Source organism: Urtica dioica, chromosome 8, assembly GCF_054948205.1.
Source record: "Urtica dioica subsp. dioica isolate 48M chromosome 8, U.dioica_male_clone48M_v1_H2, whole genome shotgun sequence".
Lineage (NCBI taxonomy): Eukaryota > Viridiplantae > Streptophyta > Magnoliopsida > Rosales > Urticaceae > Urtica > Urtica dioica.
The window spans coordinates 2,618,189-2,640,458 of record NC_142763.1 but is presented as its reverse complement, the minus strand read 5'-3'; the positions used below and the strand labels follow the sequence as shown (position 1 = coordinate 2,640,458).

Genomic DNA, 22,270 nt, shown 5'->3' with positions numbered 1-22,270 from the left:
ATTGTGTACTAATGCTAACTCTGGTGTGAGTGCAAGTCTATATGCCACTCTTCCAATCTTCTCCAAGATTTCAAAGGGTCCGATAAATCTTGGGCTTAGTTTTCCCTTTTTCCCGAATCTCATTACTCCTTTGAGTGGGGCTACTTTAAGGAATACTGAGTCTCCTACTTGGAATTCGAGGGGTCTTCTTCTCTTGTCGGCGTAGCTTTTCTGGCGGCTATGAGCAGTTGCAATCTTTTCGCGAATATTTTTCACAGCTTCTGTAGTTTCTCTTATAAAATCTGTCGTTTCAAGACTTGTTTCGCCTGTTTCAAACCAATGTACAGGAGATCGACATCTTCTTCCATAGAGAGCTTCGTATGGTGCCACCCCAATAGAAGCTTGGAAACTGTTGTTGTACGAAAACTCAATCAAAGCCAACTGTTTGTTCCAATTTCCTCCAAAATCCATCACACAAGCCCTTAGCATGTCTTCTAAGGTTTGTATTGTTCTCTCTGACTGTCCGTCAGTCTGTGGATGGAATGCTGTGCTAAACTTCAGTTGCGTACCCAAGGCTTTCTGAACAGATCTCCAAAATTTTGAAGTAAAGCGTGCATCTCTGTCAGAGATAATGGATAAGGGAATTCCATGAAGCCTGACTACATTCCTAATGTAGAGGTCTGCCAATTTCTCTACCGAATATGTGATTTTCATGGGGATGAACCTTGCAGACTTGGTTAATCGGTCAACAACTACCCAAACTGTATCATATCCCTCTGGAGTTTTTGGTAGACCTACGACAAAGTCCATCGTGATTTGTTCCCATTTCCATTGAGGAACTTCAATTGTTTGCAACTCCCCTGCTGGTCTCCTATGCTCAGCTTTTATCCGTTGGCAAGTCAAGCATTTGCTCACGAATTCAGCCACTTCCCTCTTCATTCCCTCCCACCAAAAGTGTTCTCTTAATCCTTGGTACATCTTTGCAGATCCAGGATGGACGGAATAAGGTGTATTGTGGGCTTCAATAAGTATCCTTTTCTTTATTTTGTCGTCATTGGGTATGCACAACCTCCCCTTGAAGTAGAGAATGTCTTCGTTGTTGAGGGAAAACTCTGGAAACTTCTCTTGTTGAACTCCTTCCTTGATCTTCTGAAGGTTTGGGTCAAGTTCTTGTGCTTCTTTCATTCCTTCGAAAAGAGTTGACTGGATGGTCATATTTGCCAGACTACCGATGACAATTTCAAGCTCTAACTTGTTGATCTCTTCTTGAAGTGGTGGAGACAAGGCTCGAAGTGATGAGACACTAGCATCTTCCTTCCTGCTTAGTGCGTCTGCGACAACGTTGGCTTTTCCTGGATGATAATGAATCTCACAATCATAATCCTTAACTAGTTCTAGCCAGCGACGTTGTCTCATGTTAAGCTCCTTTTGAGTGAAGATGTACTTTAGGCTTTTATGGTCAGTGTAGATTTCACATTTCACCCCGTAAAGATGGTGTCGCCAAATCTTAAGGGCAAAAACTACTGCGGCTAATTCCAGATCATGCGTTGGGTAGTTCTTCTCATGATTCTTGAGTTGTCTGGATGCATAGGCTATTACTTTTCCATTTTGCATTAAGACGGCACCTAAACCAATCTTGGATGCATCACTGAAAATAGTCAAGGGTTCATCACTCGTTGGGCTAACAAGGATGGGTGCTGACGTTAGCCTTCGCTTTAGTTCTTGAAAGTTCTGTTCACACTTTTCGGTCCACTCATACTTCTTCTCTTTCTTGGTTAATGCAGTGAGTGGGGCGGCTATTTTGGAAAATCCTTCTACAAATCTTCGATAATATCCAGCCAAACCGAGGAAACTTCTAACCTCCGTGACACTTGTTGGTGTTTTCCAGTTTTTCACTGCCTCGATCTTTGCAGGATCAACTGCAATACCATCTTTTGACACCACATGTCCTAGAAAATGCACTGATTCCAACCAAAACTCGCACTTCGAGAACTTGGCATACAATTGGTGTCGTTGCAAAGTTTGCAAAGCAATCCTGAGGTGATCTTCATGGTCCTTCTGGTCTCTAGAATAAATCAGAATGTCGTCAATGAAGACGATAATGAATTTATCCAGATGCTCACTGAAGATTCTATTCATCAAGTCCATAAAAGCTGCAGGCGCATTTGTGAGTCCAAAAGGCATGACTGTGAACTCATAGTGACCATACCTAGTGCGGAAGGCCGTCTTGGGTATGTCACTCTCTTTCACCCTAAGTTGATGGTAGCCTGAGCGCAAATCAATCTTGGAGAAGACCTTGGCATCCTTCAGTTGGTCGAACAAGTCATCAATCCTTGGAAGAGGATACTTATTCTTGATCGTCACCTTGTTAAGTTCGCGGTAGTCGATGCACATCCTGAAGGTACCATCTTTCTTTTTAACGAACAAAACTGGGGCTCCCCATGGTGAATGGCTTGGTCGAATAAACCCATTATCCAACAACTCTTGTAATTGAGTTTGAAGTTCCTTCAGCTCGGCGGGTGCCATGCGGTAAGGTGCTTTGAAGATTGGTCCGGTACCAGGCATTAGTTCAATCTCAAACGAGATCTCTCTTTCTGGTGCTAATCCTGGAAGATCCTCCGGAAATACATCTACAAAGTCTTTGACAATTTGTACATCTTCTGGCTTCTTCTTCTGATCACTTGACAGTATCGTGGCTGATGCAAGGAATCCCCAGCACCCTTTTGTCAATAACTTCTTGGCTTGCATAGCAGAGATCATGCTTGTTGGCTTCCTCAGTGATCTTCCTTCGAATGCAAATTTTCCATGAATGGGTGATTGGAAGATCACTCGACGTCGTCGACAATCGATGATCGCATTGTTGTTACATAGGAAATCCATTCCTAAGATAACATCAAAATCTTTTATTTCCAAGACGATGAGATCTACACGGAGTTCACGTCTATTGATCATTAGCGGTACTTGTTTTAGACCATATTCGGACATTAAGAATGACCCAGAAGGAAGGGCTGTCCGAACTGTGCTACAAACTTTTTCTACGCTACCATCTAGTTTCTTAGCCATCTCTAACGATATGAATGAGTGTGTGGCTCCGGAATCAAATAAAACCAAGGCGCTAGAGTTGGCAAACATGAGCTGACCTGCTACAACGTTTGAGGTACTGGCGATTGCATCTGCGTTGGTGTATGCAAAGATTTGTGCCTGAGGAGTTGGTGCTTCGACGTAGCTTGTGGTTTGGGGACGTTGTTGATGCATGTGATGAAGCTGAACCATATTGTTTCGTTGTTGGTATTGCCCATTATGACTTCCCTTTGGGATGGTGCAGTCCCTCGAGAAGTGTCCTGGTTGTCCACAATTATAACAAGACAGGGTGCCTTGTCGACATTCTCCTGGGTGGAACTTTTCGCATTTCGGACACTTTGGATATGTGCGGTTGTTGGCTGTGTTGTTGTTGTTGTTGCTTTGCTTGAACTGCTTATTCTTCCCACTACGATTGTTTCCTTGCGGATTGACCCGTTTTCCATTTCTGTTGTTCCCACCTTGACTAATACTCTGATTGAGTTGTCCGCTAGGGTTCAGTGGTGGACGTCGATTTCTGTCGCTGGTGCTCTCGTTCTTCAGTTGAGCTTTTTCTTCTTTGCGGGCTTTGAAGAACTGAGCTCGCTCTTCCTTGACTTGAGCTTGTCGATATTCCGCTCGCAAGGCTCTCTCAACGCATTCCCCTACAGTTTGAGGTGGTTGGTTACCACTATCAATTGCAAGGGCTAGCTCTGGTCGGAAGACTTCCATTAGACGTCGCACACGCTCTGTTTCAGTGGGGACTAAGTGCGGGCACAATCTTGACAGTTGCGTAAATTTTCGAACTGCTTCAGTTACTGTCAAGGTACCTTGCTTGAGCTCATTGAACTCTTTTTGTTGAAGGTTCATAGCTCTCATGTTGAAGTATTTTGTGTTGAACTCTTGTACGAAGTCCTCCCAATTCATGATGTTGACATCCCTTCGCAGTGCCACTGTCTCCCACCAATATCGAGCATCTTTCTTGAGCACAAAGGTTACACACCAGACCTTTTCACGCTCATTGATATCCATGAAGTTGAGGATCATTTGGACATCAGACAACCACTCCTCAGCAATCAGGGGATCTGATGAGCCATCAAACTCCGGAGCTCCCATTCTTCGGAATCGATCAAACAACTCCAATCGCATCATGGCCCCAACCTCTCTGTTGGCTGCTTGAGGAGCTACTGGGGGATGTATGTTTGCGGGTGGGGCCTGGTCTGCGACCCTCTCTCCAGGATGTAGCTCATTTCTTAGCCCTTGAATTTCTTCTTCTTGAGCTTGTAGTCGTTGTTGAAGCGCAGCAACTGTCGCTACAAGATCATCTTGAGCTTGTGGTTGTGCTGCTGGATTTGGGATTTGGGGGTTTGGCCTAGCCGGCCTTCTACCCCTCGTGGTTCGAGCTCTTCCTCTCGTTGCAGGGGGTGGAGGTCCATCACTTGCGAGGACTCGAGCAGTGTTTCTTATCGGACGTGTCATTCTGACATGTTTAATAAACAATGAGTCAGAGGGAGTTTTGGTGTACGAACCTTAAAGTAAGAGTGTATAGACATGTTTGAGGAGAACTCTATTTTTATTTCAAAATTTTCTTTATATTACAAAGGTTACAATGCTATCTTTTCAACAAAGAAAGAAAGGAAATAAATAAAAAGGAAAGAACTAGTCGGTAACGTTTCCTAGATCGTCAATGGGTTCTTCCGGGTCTTCTTCCGGATCCTCTTCCGGATCTTCCTCCTCCTCCTCTTCCCAAGCTTCTTCTACGACGATGTTCGCTTGTGCTTCTAAGGCGATGACATTGAGAATATCATGAAGGAAAATCCTAACATCAATCTGTCTTGGAGGGAACATTACGGCTGGTCTCATATGGTGGGGTAGGCTATCCCAATAATGGTTTATGAGTGGTAAGCTCCCGACTTCGTCCGGTAGTCTAACAACAAGCTCGGTATAGAATCGTAAGGTGTAGCTCGTGAGGCTTTCTCCTTCTGTCCAACCCCATGCTGCGAGTTCGTCATAGTATCGTTCGATCCGTTGTGCTCCAATGAGACCTTCGCGGTCAAAGTGGTTTGTGATTGCTTGTCTAAGACCTCTCCACGTAGGAAATGGACGAACTCTTCGAATGCTTTCCCACCATTTATGAGCATTGCCCGTGAGTTGAAGTACGGCTAAGTCCTTCCGTAGGCGATCTGGAATCTGAAGCATTTCGAATAAGCGACTAATATGATCAGACCACTCGCAAGCACGAGGATCACCTACGCCGTTAAACTTCGGTGGTCTAGAATCTTGGAAAGCGATTATGGCTCGTCTATCGGCTTCGGTCATGAGAGTTGCGTTATTCATCCCTTCCTATTATTTATAAGAGAATAAGTAAACGAAAAAATAAAAAAAAAAAACTTACTTGAGTTGTAGATGCGTGGTCGTGCAACAAAGAGTAAAGGTGGATGGCAGGAAACCGCTCTGATACCAACTGTAACGACCCGATTTTTTTTTTTTTTTTAAAGTCGTTATCCAATCATAGAAGCTTGAATTTCATTACATACTTGTCAATAATATTTTTTTTTTTTTGTTAAAACAACTAGAACTGAAACAATTATTTATTCTTAACTAAAAACTTTAACTCTAGAGTATAATAATATGAATAAGTACAAAAATTATTTATTCGAAACTAAAATAATTATTTGTCTTCAAGATGTTATAAATAGAAAGGAACATGCTTAACACAACTATCATAATAACTTGGCAGCGGAAAAACGTTTTAATTAGCGTAGCGGTATCCATCCCCACCCTTTACTCTTGTCGCCACCACGATCCCAACTCAAAGTCATTTACCTTGCACGTGTCCTACAATGCGAACGAAGAAAAAAAAACATATACAAATATGTGAGCTAAAGCTCAGTGAAATTCATGAAAAACTCACAAAACATTTTTCTACGTAAATATAAATAAACATTATAAAGTTTTATTAAATCTTATTATCAACGTGATACATGTCTTGTTACTTGATTCATGATTTTCGGGGACCCCTAGTGATCGTATCGTATCGTGCGCACTAAGGCTTATGGAAACCATGCGGCCAAACATCGATTCCGCCCTTCCTGAACATGTACGACTCACCTTATCGAGACATAAACGTCTACGAGGTGGGTCGCAAGAACCTACTCTGGCGTAGGCCGATACGTCACCTACTTAGTGTTTTCACTTGCATACTTATTAAATCATTTGCATGGTAAAGTTCATGAAATAAAATAAGTCTAAAGCATGCTTGGAAATTCTTAGATAAAAATACTTTAATACATATTAAGCATAGTTCACAAATGTGGTAAGATAAACTTGGAAACATAATCATGTAATCTAACATGCATATAGTAATAAATAATACACATCCATAAAATTAAATAATACTTGTACATGATATTATTTTGAACAAATTCGCATTGTAGTGAGATGAACTCACCTCTCGGTTTCAAGATACTTAGCACTCGAGCTAGGAATCCGACTCTTTCTCGAACCTATAGGAATATAACTTATGAGTTCTATAATCTATTCTTACAAAACCAAGCTTAAGGGATAAAAGACCTATAAGAATATTAAAGCTCTAAGAACGATCTAAGGCTCGGGAAAACATGATGCATATCGAAAATATAATTTGAAAGTTTGTAAAAACGTTGCTGGAAAAATTTATTTTCAGGATGACCTATAGTTACACTTTTGTTAATTACGGATAGCTCGTAACTCGGAATTTGGTGATTCTTTTTGCAAAACAACAATAACATCCGTACCTTTAAAATGACATATTAAACATAACTTAATAATCTGTAAAACATTCCCAGAATTATTTTTAAGTTCATTAAACAAATCTGTCCGGATGAGAATCTAGTTTCGGCACACAAAATTGAAAGTACTCGTTCGAACTCTTTAAAACTTTATTTTTTTAAATTTCTTTTTGAAACATTTAAAACACATGATATATATATTACTAAAAATATTTTTAAAATAAAACTATTAAAACAACATGTTTAAAATATACTCCATAGAATGACATCACTTCTCGGGTCCTAAGGATATCTCCCTAGCAGTGTGCATTTAGAGGATATTTATGAACGAAATAAAACACATAAAATACATATAAAGACATATTACAAAAGAAGACATATGTAGCTTCGTTTTGGTATATTCCATTAACAATTTGAGTATTTAGAAGTGATAAAACTAATTACCAAAGTTACATAAATTAAAAGGCAGATTTGAAGAAAAATAAAAACATTTCATGCATGCATTGTAAGGTTCTAGTTTCTAGGGTTGGATGGGAACATGGGAATAAAACTAGAACTAAAACATACTAAGGAACTATAATTATAAAGAATTAAGACGAGAAAAAAATGCTAACCTCTTGGATTTGAAGAAAGGACAAGAATTAATCTTCACCTTGATCTCTAGAAGAAAACCTAATGAATTCTCTATTCTATGATTTGCCTCTCTCTCCACTCTAACTCACTTTTTTTTTTCTCTCTAAACTTTGAAAATTTGGGATGAAATGAGAGAGTGTCTTGGGGTCTATTTATAGGAAAATATTGGGTGCTATAAGGCTTGGACAAACCGTGCATGTCTATCCCTCCCACTCTTCTATTTTTTTATTTTATTTCCTTATTGAAACACACCAAAAATCCTTACACATCCATACACTAAAAAGATGTCATATTCTAGGTTCTATGCATGATCATGCATGAGATAAAGTTGTTCTTGTCAAACTATTGGAAAGGACAAACTTATCACCACCAAAAGGTTTCTTACACAACAACCAATTAGGGCAATTTTCAAGACAACAAATTTTGTCCTACTAGAAACATCTTGCACGGCTACATCAAGAGGAATAAGTCAAACAATTTGGCTTTTGATGCCACAAGGTTGTTTGAAAAGTGTACCATTGCTAGAAGTTGTAATTGTGTCACAATATATAAAAAAAAATGTGTCACATTCTTAAATAAATTCAATAATAAATAATCTAAAAGTGATTTAATGAAATTGATTCATGAAACATGAAATTAAATATCTCATGACATGAGATCGTATCAAAATTTAAATGTTGACTTTTTATCTTGAGTCAACTTTCTTAAAATAGAAAGTTTGACTCGAAACGAGACCTTCCTAAATTAGAAATAATTTCCGAGTGTATCTAAAATGATTTTTGAGTATGATGTTCCTCAAAATTTCTCATTGATGTAGGAATATTTCAAATACAACATACGAATAAAGCTGGAAACGTAATAAGGAAAATTTGAAATGTCACACGTGCAGCGTCTCCGCCGTTCCTCCGCCGCTCCGCCGCCGACGCCGTCCTCGTCCTCGTCCTCTCGGTCCGGCTCTTCCTCCGCCTGCACGGTAAGTTTATATATATATATATATTAGTTATAAATATAAAAGAATTAGTTATATTTACATAATTTAGTATAAATATTTATGGATTGTGATGTTGTTACTCGGATTCATGGATTAAGAACATTGTTTGGAGTTTTTCTTGAGATTTTGGCCGAATTTACAACAAGTTAGGGTTTATGTGGATTTTTTATTTGGGGGTTTTAGTCCCGGACATGTATTAGTGATTCTTGGGTTGGTTTATGATTAAATTTGAAATTGTTATGGATTTTTGGACGAGTTTGGTATGGTTTTCAGATTTTTGACGGGTTTGGTTTAAAAATTTTGGCGTTTGGCTGTGAGTTTGTGAACATTGATGTTTCCGTGGTGGTTAGCTTGAGATGATGTTAATTTTGGATTTCCTTAATTGAACTGAGGATTCAGAATGATTTTGTTATGTACTGAATCTTATTTCAGATTTGGTAATGCTTGTTCGTCAAGGCCTCGGCGGCGTGACTTAGAGGCAGAGAAGAAGAAAAGCGACCCGAGGATTGTAAAGAAGACCGTCGGAGACCACGTTAAGGCAAGGAATCTTTGATTCCGTTTTCTTTTGTTCGAGTTTCAGAATTGGAAAATTTGATTTGGGATAGTATGATCTGGTAATGGATTTGAGTTGTTTGATGAAAATTACTTCGCTCGTTGTAAGCTGGCATGACTCTATGGTTTTGTGATTTAGACTCGTTTATGAGTTTTGGGATTTAAAACTCAGCTTTAATTTAACGTTTAATTTCTCGGTTTCTCAGAAACGAAAAAAAATTAAAAAAAATTAACAATTAACGATGAAATAAATTAATAATTTCAAAAACGAAAAAAATAACAATTTAATAATTAGCGACGATAAAATCGTCGCTAAATATATTTCACAAAATTAAAAAAAAATCGTTTATACATTTAGGGACGACATTATCGTCGCTAATGTCGTCGGTAAATATTTAGCGACGACTATTTCGTCGCTAAATATATTTAGGCACGGACATTTAGCAACGATAAAAATCGTCGCTAAATAGATTTAGCGACGATTATGGGGTTATTAGCGACGACAAAAATCGTCGGTAATGGTGAGATTTGTTGTAGTGACACCTTCTTGACGCTTTTGGGGAAACACTTTTTGAGAGATTTATTTTGGGTGTTTTAGCTGAGCATTGAACGACCTGTGTTCAAGCTCTTAAGGTGTCTGTTACCTCTGCTTTGTTGCCTATATACGGGTGATTGTATTAGAAGCAAGAGGTTAGGCTTTTCCTTTGTTCTTATCGGGAAACACTGTTAGAAGTCTCGGGAGAGAGCTTCTGTGGGAATCGAGGGGATCTCGTGCTTAGGGGGAGCCTAAGTTGCTGTTGAAGAAGATAGATGTAGGTTGGGTAACTAGCGAGGGAGTCGTTTAATGTAAAACCTTATTGTACCACGTTATCATAGTAGATTGCTTTCCACCGGACAAAGGCGCTCCAGACGTAGGCACGAATTGCCGAACTGGGTTACCAATCTCTGTGTTCTTTATATTTTCGCACTTACAGCTTTCTCTGTTTGATCACTCGAATTTTAGTGTTTGTCACAGAATCCGTCACAACATATTCTGTGACATACGCACGGATCACGTAATTTCAATTATTATTTTGGTGGTAAGGAAAATAATGAGTTGCAAGAAGGCAATGTCATGTGATTTTCTAGCTGCTTGTACGTCTCTCAATAGACCCCATGAATTGGACTCTCTATCTAATAAGCCTTCCTTGACCTTTCATTTTGAACGGAAGTATATCTTCTAGAGGACATATATGTACACATGTCTTGAATAGTAGCAAGACAATGTCACGTATAGCCAAAGTAAAGGCTCATTTTAATAGTCTTGTCTCTAGCTACTAAGGCAAGAAGTCCTACCATTTGAAGAAGATATCAACTCATTACAAGGACATAGTTTTGTTATTAACTAGTCACTGGTATTATCTTCAATGAATTGGCATGATGAGTAGGAAGACAACACCATGTAACTGCTTTTTTAGATATCTAACTATTCATTTGATGACTATTCCATAACTTTATTCGGAATTAATTTTTCTTTCCTTCCTTATCTATATATATGTACACATTCACATTAATTAGTTCAATACTAGTTCTCACTTTCTCAAGTCTTAAATTCATTTTTTTATCAGTCGAGAGAGTACCAAAAATAAAATTCACAAGAGATGGGTTTTCGGCTACCCCGAGGAGTCACGGCTAAGAAAATCCTTCAACGGTCATTTTCGAACTCGAGTCAAACGTCGGTTTCATCAGAAGATGTCCCGAAAGGGCATTTAGCGGTTTATGTCGGGGACGAGAGCGAATTCATGAAGAGGTTTGTGATCCCAGTGTCATTCCTCAAAAAGCCGTCGTTTCAAGAGTTGCTGAGTCGCTCCGAAGAAGAATTCGGGTTTGATCATCCGATGGGCGGTCTTACGATTACCTGCAGTCAAGACGTCTTTATTGACGTAGTCTCTCAATAGGACGCCTCGTTGTATAAGTAGTTTATGTTGGATCTTTAATCCAATATGTTGGATCCTTAATCCAACGTTGGGCTTATATGTTAAATAATTATGTGTTGTGAACTGTTAATAAAGATGGCCCGTTAAAAGTGATCTAATTTGGTGTACGGTTATTGGGCTTTAATGTATCTAACAGGTTGTGGGCCTTTAATGTGTAGACTCATTATGGGCTTCTATTTCAGTGATGGGTTGAAATAGGAAGCCCACTAGGGTAACCTAGGGTTTCTCTATAAATACGGCTGGTCCCCAGGTCACACGTAACATTCTTGTCATTCCTGATATCCCGTCGTCAGAGTGAGCCAGAGAGAACTAAAAGGACTCTCAGAGAAATACGTGTTGATCTGGAAGACCAACCGTCATGGATTTATCAGGTACGCTTCCGCTATTGTTTTATGCTTTCTTAATTATTCAACATGATTCGGTCATGGAATTAGGTGATGGTTTTCACCCGTGATATTCGGATCTAACAATTGGTATCAGAGCCAATCATGTTTGAATTTTTTAAGAAACCTTGTTGCTGTAATTTTCGGTTGGATTCATTCACGTGAGTCATCATGAGCAATTTTGAATGATGGATCTGTTTTTTGTTTTATGCGCACAAGAGTTATGTTATATTCTTCCTTCGTTCGTCAGAATAATCTAATGTATATGTATATACATATTCTCATCATCAGATTATTATATTGTTTAATGTTTTCAGTATTGTTTTAATTATGTGCGCGATACCTTTGTTTTTTGTCTTATTGGAAAGCCTTTGCTTTTAATGTTTCCTGGTTCAGTTTTTATTGAATATATATATACATCAGACTCATTGATTCATCAGTTTTGCAATCGTTTGTTATATGCTATGTATCCATTATCGTATTATGGATTCATCGGTCAGTGACGGCCGTACGTTCAAAAGTGTAGCTGCTTGCTTACCCTAATTTTTTTTTTTTAATGCCTCATGGGCCTTTGATTTTTTTTTTAAGTTGTGGGTTTAGTCCACATTAAAAAAAAAAAAAAAAAACAATTAAATTAAATTCAAATATTGGTATTATTTAGTATATATGTATTTTAAAATAAATTAATTGAAGCAACATGTCACCAAAGTGGCCTCTCTTGTGGAAATTTATTTATTTTAAAATATAAAAGGTTTTGTACTTGTAATTATTGTGAATATTTATCGGCCCAAAGGAAGGTAAATGTTTAACTTGATTGCATGTATGTTTGCGCTAATAAATACGTGATGATTCTTCGGTTTTACATGTGAATATTAGATCGGCCCAAAGGAAGATCTATTATTTGATATGTTCATTATTATCAGTATTTGATTAGTGCACCAAGATATCACTTACAAGTCATTATTCTTGTCCAAAGACATAATATTGATGGAGTGCACGGTATCTTGAGATGGGTTTTACCATATTTGAATTTGAATTTTGAGTTTCGGTTTGAGCTTGTTTGTTTATTTGTTTATTGTTCTTTGTATCAGTTACGACTCCTGGAAATATTTCTGCCAACATCAATTCAATTCCTTTGTTGAATGGCTCCAACTTCAAATCATGGAAGGAGAACTTGTTGATTGTTCTCGGGGTCATGGATCTTGACCTGGCGATACGAACCGAAGCTCCTCCGGCACTTACGGACAAGAGTACCTCTGATGAGAAGAGGGAGATGGAAAAGTGGGAGAGATCGAATCGCATGTGCATGATGATCATGAAGAAGGCCATTCCAGAAGCATTCAGGGGCACAATGTCCGATAGTATCAAAACTGCTATGGCGTTCCTTGCTGATATTGAGAAAAAGGTTTGTCAAGAACGAAAAGTCTGAAATTGGTACGCTCTTGACAAGTCTGATTTCAATGAAGTATAAGGGTAAAGGCAATATCAGGGAGTACATACTAGAAATGTCTCATCTTGCTTCAAAGCTGAAAGCACTTAAGCTTGAACTCTCTGAGGACTTGCTAGTGCATCTAGTTCTGATATCTCTTCCAACACAATTTAGCCAGTTTAAGGTGAGCTACAATTGTCAGAAAGAGACTTGGTCTCTTAATGAGCTCATCTCATATTGTGTTCAGGAAGAGGAAAGGTTGCAGCAAGATAAGACAGAAAGTGCTCACCTAGCCTCAACCTCTAAGAGCGGGGACAAGGGAAAGAAAAGAAAGAAGGATAAGGAAGCTGCGAATACAGCACCTCAGAAGAAACATCAAAAGCAACCAGATAACCCTGAGGAGACTGGTTGCTTCTTCTGTCGAGCTGAAGGGCATGTAAAGAAGCATTGTGCTAATTATCACGCTTGGCGTGCTAAGAAAGGGTTGCCTCCATTGCCGAAAGCCAAATGATGCTGAAAGATACATCTATGTGGGCGATGACAAGAAGGTTGAAGTTGAAGCAATTGGAAAATTTAGATTATTGTTAAAGACTGGATTTTATTTGGATCTTGATGAAACTTTTGTGGTACCGTCTTTTAGACGGAACTTGATTTCTGTTTCTTGTTTGGACAAATGTGGTTATTCTTGTTCATTTGAGAATGGAAAATTTAGTTTGTTTCACAGTTCAAATATGGTTGGTTCCGGTTCTTTATCAGGATACGATAATCTATATTCCGTTGAGATAAATGTTTCATTTAATGAATCCTTGCATTTAAGTACTCGAGGTGTAAAGAGAAAATTAACTAGCTCGGGCGCGTTATGGCACAAACGATTAGGTCACATCTCTCAAAGGAGAATGGAGAGACTTGTGTCATGCGAAATTCTAGATCCCTTAGATTTCACGGATTTCAACATCTGTGTAAATTGCATAAAAGGAAAACAAACCAATAAAAGGAGATTTGAAGCCAACAGGACTTTGGACGTCTTAGAACTTATTCATATAGACATTTGTGGACCTTTTCCAACATCTGCTTGGAATGGTCAGCAGTATTTCATAACGTTCATAGACGATTTTTCAAGATATGGCTACATATATCTCATTCATGAAAAGTCACAGTCACTAGACGTGTTCAAGAAGTTCAAAGCTGAAGTTGAAAATCAACTCAGTAAAAGAATTAAAATCGTCAGATCTGATCGTGGTGGTGAGTACTACGGTAGATATGACGGTTCAGGTGAACAACGTCCAGGACCGTTTGCTAAATTCCTAGAGGAATGCGGTATCGTCCCACAGTACACTATGCCGGGTTCGCCCACTATGAACGGTGTTGCTGAAAGACGAAACAGAACGCTTAAAGACATGGTAAGAAGTATGATTTGTCATTCTACTTTACCTGAATCGCTCTGGGGAGAAGCATTAAAGACTGCAGCATATATCCTTAACAGGGTTCCAACTAAGGCAGCGAGCAAAACACCTTACGAACTTTGGACGGGCAAAAAGCCTAGTCTAAAACATATGCACGTTTGGGGATGTCCAGCTGAGGCAAGGCCTTATAAGCCTAATGAAAAGAAACTGGACTCAAAGACCGTGAGCTGCTATTTTGTTGGATACGCTGAGAGATCCCGGGGGTACAAGTTTTATGATCCCACAATTAGGTCAATTTTCGAGACAGGAAATGCTCAATTCTTTGAGGATGTCGAGTTTGCAGGGGGAGATACGGTAAGAAAATTTGTCTTGGAAGAGGAATATGTTAATATTCCCATAGGTGGTATTGACAATGATCATGACTTAACTCCTGACATTGTTCAAGACCCAATTCAAGACAATATTAGAGAGCCCCTTGCTCAACAAATTGTTCCAGAAGAACAAACTCTACCACCTCAAGAACATATGCCATTAAGAAGATCCACCAGAGAAAGAAGAAGTGCAATACCAGATGATTATGTTGTATTTCTTCAAGAACATGAGGATGACATTGGAGTGAACGAAGATGATCCTATCAACTTCCTTCAAGCCATGAAAAGTTCTGATTCTCAAATGTGGATCGATGCCATGAATGAAGAGATGAAATCTATGAAGGATAATGACGTTTGGGACCTTGTACCATTACCAGAAGGTGCGAAACCCATTGGTTGCAAATGGATATTTAAGACCAAAAGGGATTCGAAAGGTGATGTGGAAAGGTACAAAGCTCGTCTTGTTGCAAAAGGTTTCACACAAAAAGAAGACATCGACTATAAAGAGACTTTCTCTCCGGTTTCCACGAAAGACTCTTTTAGAATTATAATGGCATTAGTGGCGCATTTTGATCTTGAGTTACATCAGATGGATGTGAAGACTGCGTTCCTTAATGATGACATCGAGGAAACAATCTATATGGTGCAACCAGAAAATTATGTGTCCAAAGACGCAAATGATTTGGTCTGCAAACTTAAAAAATCCATCTATGGACTCAAACAAGCATCTCGACAATGGTATTTCAAATTTCACCAAGTGATTATTTCGTTCGGTTTTGAAATGAATTTGGTGGATGAATGTATATACCATAAGTTCTGTGGGAGTAAGTGTATTTTTCTGGTTTTATATGTTGATGACATTTTGCTTGCCAGCAACGATATAGGCTTATTGCACGAAACCAAGAGATTTCTAGCTAAGAATTTTGAGATGAAAGATCTTGGTGACGCCTCTTTTGTATTAGGAATCCAGATATCTCGAGATCGCTCTCGGGGGATTCTTGGATTATCACAAAAGAGCTATATCGAAAAGGTTCTAAAAAGATATGGCATGCAGGAATGTAAACCAGGTGATACTCCTGTGGCTAAGGGAGACAAATTCAGTCTCAATCAGTGCCCTAAGAATGATTTTGAAGAAAAGGAAATGCAGACGATTCCCTACGCTTCGGCAGTAGGAAGTCTAATGTATGCTCAGGTTTGTACGCGTCCGGATATTGCGTACATTACAGGGATGTTAGGCAGATATTTAAGCAACCCAGGGATGGACCATTGGAAAGCAGCTAAACGGGTCCTGCGGTACTTACAAAGAACAAAAGACTACATGCTCACATATCGGAGGTCAGATCAGATCGAGATCATCGGGTATACTGACTCTGATTTTGCTGGATGCCAAGACAGTATGAAATCTACATCAGGCTATATTTATTTGTTGGCTGGAGGTGCTATCTCCTGGAAGAGTGCTAAACAGTCTCTTATAGCATCTTCTACCATGGCAGCAGAATTTGTAGCTTGTTATGAGGCGTCCAATCATGGGATATGGTTGCGGAATTTTGTCACTGGGCTGCGCATAATAGATGGTGTTGATAGACCACTCAAGTTATATTGTGACAACAAATCCGCTGTACTATACTCCAACAACAACAGGAGCTCCACGAAGTCGAAACACATCGACATCAAGTTCCTGGTTGTGAAAGAAAGAATTCAGAGTAGACAGTTGTCTATCGAGCACATCGGAACAAACTCCATGATTGCGGATCCGCTTACTAAGGGACTACCACCCAAAGTGTTTCACGAGCACACTGCTCATATGGGTGTTATTTCAGCTCAGGATATTCAGTTCTAGTGGGAGTTTGTTGTTTTGCTATTTTTTGTGCTTTAATGTTATAGACATATTTGGTTTTATTTATGATTATTGAGGTTTTCTGCAGAAATTAAGTTTTGGTTTATTTAGACTCTGTTTTTCTAGTATATGGTTTGATCTCACTAAGGTTTAAGGAGGACCAAATGGAAATAGACATGTTGAGGTCACATAACATGAAATTTCCATACTACACATCCACTTCATGATCCATGTCGTTCAATTGTATCGATATACGTGACCATTGATGGGTATAACTACGATAGATGTAGTGAATGCCGCTTTGATCCTATGTTGATATGGTTGATGGACCGGATTGGTTATGAGATACATTTTGGTAATGACAGTAAAGTTGAGCTCTTTCGGTTATTTTTGCGATACATAATTATAACGTTGCACATATAGCCCAAGTGGGAGATTGTTGGATCTTTAATCCAATATGTTGGATCCTTAATCCAACGTTGGGCTTATATGTTAAATAATTATGTGTTGTGAACTGTTAATAAAGATGGCCCGTTAAAAGTGATCTAATTTGGTGTACGGTTATTGGGCTTTAATGTATCTAACAGGTTGTGGGCCTTTAATGTGTAGACTCATTATGGGCTTCTATTTCAGTGATGGGTTGAAATAGGAAGCCCACTAGGGTAACCTAGGGTTTCTCTATAAATACGGCTGGTCCCCAGGTCACACGTAACATTCTTGTCATTCCTGATATCCCGTCGTCAGAGTGAGCCAGAGAGAACTAAAAGGACTCTCAGAGAAATACGTGTTGATCTGGAAGACCAACCGTCATGGATTTATCAGGTACGCTTCCGCTATTGTTTTATGCTTTCTTAATTATTCAACATGATTCGGTCATGGAATTAGGTGATGGTTTTCACCCGTGATATTCGGATCTAACAGTTTAGATACTGATAGATTATAGTTTACTAACTAGTGTGAAGATTTTGTAAGGTTTGTTATTCATGGGGACTGAATTTAAAATGTTCCATGACATAAATGAAATCAATAGTTTTTCTAGCAATTTCTTTTCCACATGAGTTTTAAGTCACCAATAAAATCTTGTGAGTCAATATGGGAATGAATTAATTGAAAAAATGAAATCGTCAAAAACCGTAAACTGCTTTTTTTTTTCTGCGTCAATACATCACTCAATGATGGTAATAAACGATAAAAATGTATTTTTTTTAGCCTGAAGTATATAATTTTTGTTAAGATTGATTTATTTTAAAATTATACTTCTGCATATATATGATCATTACTAGTTTATTAAGCCTAGTTGATTCCATCCTTGTACATGATCATTTATTATAGAGTATCACATCTCTTGTGAGAGTCACTACTTGGCTACGAGATATGACAGAGTTTTTTTTTTTTTTTTTTTTTAATTTTTACGGAGACTATGACAGGATTATAGTCCCTAATATGACCTAAAAAAATATATTGATTCATAATGGTTCATCCTCAATATGATTCATAAAGAACAACGGTCATTTACAAAAGACCAAGTTTGAGTACCATCTATTCACATTACTCTCGTACAAAGAAAGACTATGCCGCCAAAAGAATATGATGAAGCTAGCGTACCTAACTGACAAAATATTAAAAATTCCCAATTAAATGAGTAAAATTACAAAATATATCGGTAGTGTGAAATATATGCGTAAGGTCTTCATAGCGTACCTAACTGACAAAATTAGACTCCACAAGTAATCTGAGTATAAGCTCAATTTCATACATGGCAACGAATTATAACCGTTTTGTTAGGTTAAGATTATAAATTATCTAAATTAATTAGCAAGTTTCAATTTTTCCTTTATCAACAAGCTTCAATGAAACGTTTCAGGGTTCCATCTCAAGGACACATAGGTTGTTAGGAAAAGATATAAAGAAACCCAAATGACATAAAATATTTATTCAATAAAGGGAAGATGATTATAGTGGGTATATACAATTTCTAGACACGTTTCCTATAAAGGAAAAGTAGTAACATTGCCTACAAAATTTTCCTATAATTCGTTGTTAGGACTACTAATTACATGATGAAGTAATATTTCAAAAGTGAGAAGTGAGATCAACGAAGACGTGTTCTGTGCATGGAATAGTGAGTGGGCCCATAGAATGGTCGTGACCGAACTCTTGCTCAGCCATACTCAAAAGTTCTTGAAACGCAGAGGCTCGTTCAAGTAACAAAGGCACTACGTGTCTCGTCTTCTCATTTTCTTCATCGCCAACATACACCACGAAATGGCCTTTTGGAATACCATACGTTGACTTAATTGCTGCTTCTTTAAGGCCCGAAAGTGTTCTCCGAAGAGACTTGTTCTTTCCATGAAAAATCCCAGACAACAATCCAATAGACATATTCTTAATTTGGTTATTGTATTTTTTGAAGGTTTTTTTTTTTTTTTTTTTTTTTTGGATATTATATATCTAGAGAATGTATGTGATGAGACTTGGTGAAGTCCAATGGTGATGTGTGCCATTATTTATAGATGAACAACTTTTCTTCTTGTGAAATAAGTTTCACAAAGTAGTTGGTTCTGAATTTGATATAAGAAAGACAATGCCATGTGATAAACCTTGTGTAGTGCAAAGAACCATGACCTACAATTTGATAGACAAACTAAATTATGTCTTTAAGCCAATACTTGACCGTTTAGTAGGACTGGTGATCAGTGATGACATCTTTCTTTGATTTTTCTAATTTTTATAAGCAGGGAATTTGGTCAGTCTTACCTGGTTAGTCTAGACCCAAGATTAAGCTAAAATGGGTTTTATCATGATCTTATGTCTAAGTGTCTTTCGATTTGAGTGGTGCACCAAAATATTGGGTCATTTCTGTCCCTCCTAATTCACTGAATTAAATACTCTGAACCTAAGACTTCAATGTACATGCTATTAGTTATCATATAACATTCTGTCCCAACTCTACAATCCAGTGGTTAGTTTTATTAATGATAATAATATTATTTTTCTTGGAATGAAATAATAACAAGGCAGTGGCATGTGATTTGCCAACTGCTTGTGTCTCTCAATAGACCCCATCAATTGGACTCTCTATCTAATTTTTAAGCAAAAACATATCTTCTATATATATACACATGTCATGAAATTGAAAACTTTATCAGCTCAACGTACAAGTCTTCACATAATCTCACTTCAAGCCTTCTATTTTTCAAACTCTAGTAATTTCAAGAGTACTCACACCACACAAAGCCATGGGTTTCCGTTTGCCCGGAACAAGTAAGGCCAAAAGGGCTCTAAAGAGGTCATTCTCATCAAATTCAAGCCAAGCAGGCTCTTCTTCAAGTGCCGTGGAAGATGTTCCGAGAGGTCATTTGGCAGTTTATGTCGGCTTCGACGATCTGAGTGAAGAAATTATGAAGCGGTTTGTGATTCCGGTGTCATACTTGAACCGGCGTTTGTTCCAAGACTTGTTGAGTCAACTCGGAGAAGAGTTCGGATTTCAGCATCCAATGGGAGGCCTCACAATCCCTTGCTCCGAACAAACATTTCTTGATCTCCTTTCTAGTTTGGACTTTGAGAGCTAATTACTATTTCCTCACACAACTTGTACAGTTGACACAATATTTTTGTATGTCCGAGAAAAACGCTAATTCCCATGTAAATACAAATTCATCCGACAATTAATATACATAAAAATTGTTCCATTTATATATACAAGTTCTTGCTATAACCGCAAATTGGTTTGGCCGTGTTAGATCATCTTTAATGGTTTGTAGCTTAACAATTGTGAGGACTTGCTAGCAATTAGCAAAAGTTGTAAGCTAGTTGTTTACCATTATTTTGCAGTTTACCTATTAGCTTAACTAAGCGACCTTGCTTAACTAAGCTACTAGCTTAGCAAATTAAATGGGTCAATTTTTTTTATTTTTTTTATTTAATAAGTGGGAATTGAATAGAAAATAATAATAAAATATTAATTATTGACATGTGGGATAAAATTAAGCTATGAGAGTGATTTAGCTTACCAATAGAGAACAAATTTGCTTAAATTAATTATAGCTTAAATTGCTTATGTGGCAAGTTAAGCAAATATGGTATTTGCTTACCATTAAAGATGCTCTAAGTCCTACGAGCTAAATGAGATGATTTTTAATAGGGTTAAATTATATTTATTTGAACTCATTTAATTGAAAGTCAATTATACTATCTTGTTTACATATAAATAAGCAAAATAAGTTATAGCAATTATATCTAAACAACATAGTTTATATTTAACAAAAAAAAAAGGTTTATATCTAAATAATAAAGAGACCCAAAAAAAACACCTAGAGTAATTAAAGGACAGCACGCAAATGGATAATTTTAATACAGGACAACAACTAGAAACATCAGACTCTACAAACAACAAGGGAAAAAGACTTAATTAACTCATTTTAATATAGAAATTTATAAGTAGCTAAGTCACATCAAACTTATTATTATTTGCTAAATAGTCAATTTTTCGTTTAATTACAATTAATTAGTCATTGATTCTATTATTTATAATTAAATTGACAAGCTTGTCCAAATAATTCAATTAATAATTAGAAATTATTTAAACAAAATTGTCAATTTAAAACTAGTTAATAGAATTAGTGACTAATTAATTATAATTAACTAAACTTTAGCTATCATGAAAACTTAAAGTTTTTATATGGCTATATAATTATAAGTAATAACTAAAATCTAAGTTTAAGGGATGGTGGAAAAATGTCAACAACATAGAACATGGTGATTTGTATATATTTATAAATATATATATATATATATATATATATATATATATATATATATATATAGAGAGAGAGAGAGAGAGAAACTGAACAACTCAATTAACTATAATAGTAATGAAAAAAAAAAACGTATAACTTCTAGCTGGCTATTACTTTTATAAGAAAATAAAACTTGGCTAATTTACAATACTTTAGTCTTAGACTAGCCCAAATGGGGTGAATTCTCTATAAATATTATTAATTTGTAAAAGAGTACAGGACTAAAACAATATAATCATATGATGTGCAACGATATGATTTGTCCATATACTATTTTATATTTCAATAGTAAAAAAAAAAAACACATACGATATGATTATCCATAAACTATTTTATATTTCGATTTTCAATAGGAAAAAGAACATATATGGAACCATAACTAATTATTATTTACAAATTTCTTGGTTACTCAAATAACCAAATCGGTCTTTCGTTAGTCCTAGCTATATATATATAAGATACAACTAATTAATTAAAGTGAGAAGTGATGACATCGATGAAGAAGTGTTCTGAGCAAGGAATGGTGAGACCGCCCATCGGATGTTGGAATCCGAACTCTTGCTCCGCCATTTTCAGAAGCTCTTGAAAAGCTGGCTCGTTCAAATACGACAAAGGTACGATGTATCGTTTTCTCTGATCCTCGCCAACATACACGGAAAAATGGCCTTTTGGAACGCTCGTTGACTTTGAAGCCGCTTCTTTGACTCCGGAGACTGTCCGTCGGAGAGCTTTCTTGCCATGAGCAATGTTAGGCAATCCAAATGCCATCTTGATATTTTATTGCTTTAAGAGTAGGAGAGGCCTTTTTTTTATATATATAGAAAATGATTTGTGTAGCAGAGAGAGAATTCGATGGGTTTATGGATATTGTGGATGTAGTGGTGTTTATATAGAAGAATGAGCTTCCTTCGAAATATATGATCACATGCCTTTGTCTTCTAAGTCATATATACTCGTATCGACTAAGACAATGAGTGTATGACTTGTCCTTTTTCTTTAAAGAGGCAAAAGACATGTCTCTATGAAATGTCTTTATAAAAAAACAGATTATTCCAAATGAACATTGTGCTAGATCTCCTGCAGGCAAAGT

At 37.3% G+C, this 22,270-nt stretch overlaps 3 protein-coding genes, 1 long non-coding RNA gene and 2 pseudogenes across 4 annotated transcripts; 3 read left to right on the top strand and 3 right to left on the bottom strand.

The window, feature by feature from the left end:
- Positions 1-5,555: 5,555 nt before the first annotated feature.
- LOC149387239 (uncharacterized) lies at positions 5,556-7,537 on the bottom strand. The gene is made up of 3 exons (XR_016300656.1): positions 7,421-7,537; positions 6,488-6,542; positions 5,556-5,874 (listed from the first exon to the last, which is right to left on the bottom strand). It is a non-coding gene; the product is annotated as an uncharacterized LOC149387239 (long non-coding RNA).
- Positions 7,538-10,529: 2,992 nt separating this feature from the next.
- LOC149387237 (auxin-induced protein 15A-like) lies at positions 10,530-17,334 on the top strand. The gene is made up of 2 exons (XM_089622615.1): positions 10,530-10,945; positions 17,308-17,334. The coding sequence occupies exon 1, from the start codon at positions 10,623-10,625 to the stop codon at positions 10,917-10,919; it is 297 nt and encodes a 98-aa protein (XP_089478741.1). The 5' UTR covers positions 10,530-10,622; the 3' UTR covers positions 10,920-10,945; positions 17,308-17,334.
- On the top strand, positions 12,473-13,332 carry LOC149387238 (uncharacterized). The gene has a single exon (XM_089624429.1). The coding sequence runs from the start codon at positions 12,802-12,804 to the stop codon at positions 13,279-13,281; it is 480 nt and encodes a 159-aa protein (XP_089480555.1). The 5' UTR covers positions 12,473-12,801; the 3' UTR covers positions 13,282-13,332.
- A 1,087-nt stretch (positions 17,335-18,421) lies between the features above and the next one.
- LOC149387236 (auxin-responsive protein SAUR21 pseudogene) lies at positions 18,422-18,763 on the bottom strand (annotated as a pseudogene).
- An 857-nt stretch (positions 18,764-19,620) lies between these two features.
- Positions 19,621-19,953, top strand: LOC149387235 (auxin-induced protein 15A-like). The gene has a single exon (XM_089621763.1). It carries the CDS (start codon positions 19,621-19,623, stop codon positions 19,951-19,953), a length of 333 nt encoding a protein of 110 aa, XP_089477889.1.
- Positions 19,954-21,588: 1,635 nt separating this feature from the next.
- LOC149387234 (auxin-responsive protein SAUR21 pseudogene) lies at positions 21,589-22,034 on the bottom strand (annotated as a pseudogene).
- Between the last annotated feature and the right edge of the window lie 236 nt (positions 22,035-22,270).

Excerpts from the sequence above, each read along its gene's own strand:
- LOC149387237 (XM_089622615.1), top strand. The coding sequence starts at position 10,623 with ATGGGTTTTCGGCTACCCCGAGGAGTCACGGCTAAGAAAATCCTTCAA.
- LOC149387238 (XM_089624429.1), top strand. The coding sequence starts at position 12,802 with ATGAAGTATAAGGGTAAAGGCAATATCAGGGAGTACATACTAGAAATG.
- LOC149387235 (XM_089621763.1), top strand. The coding sequence starts at position 19,621 with ATGGGTTTCCGTTTGCCCGGAACAAGTAAGGCCAAAAGGGCTCTAAAG.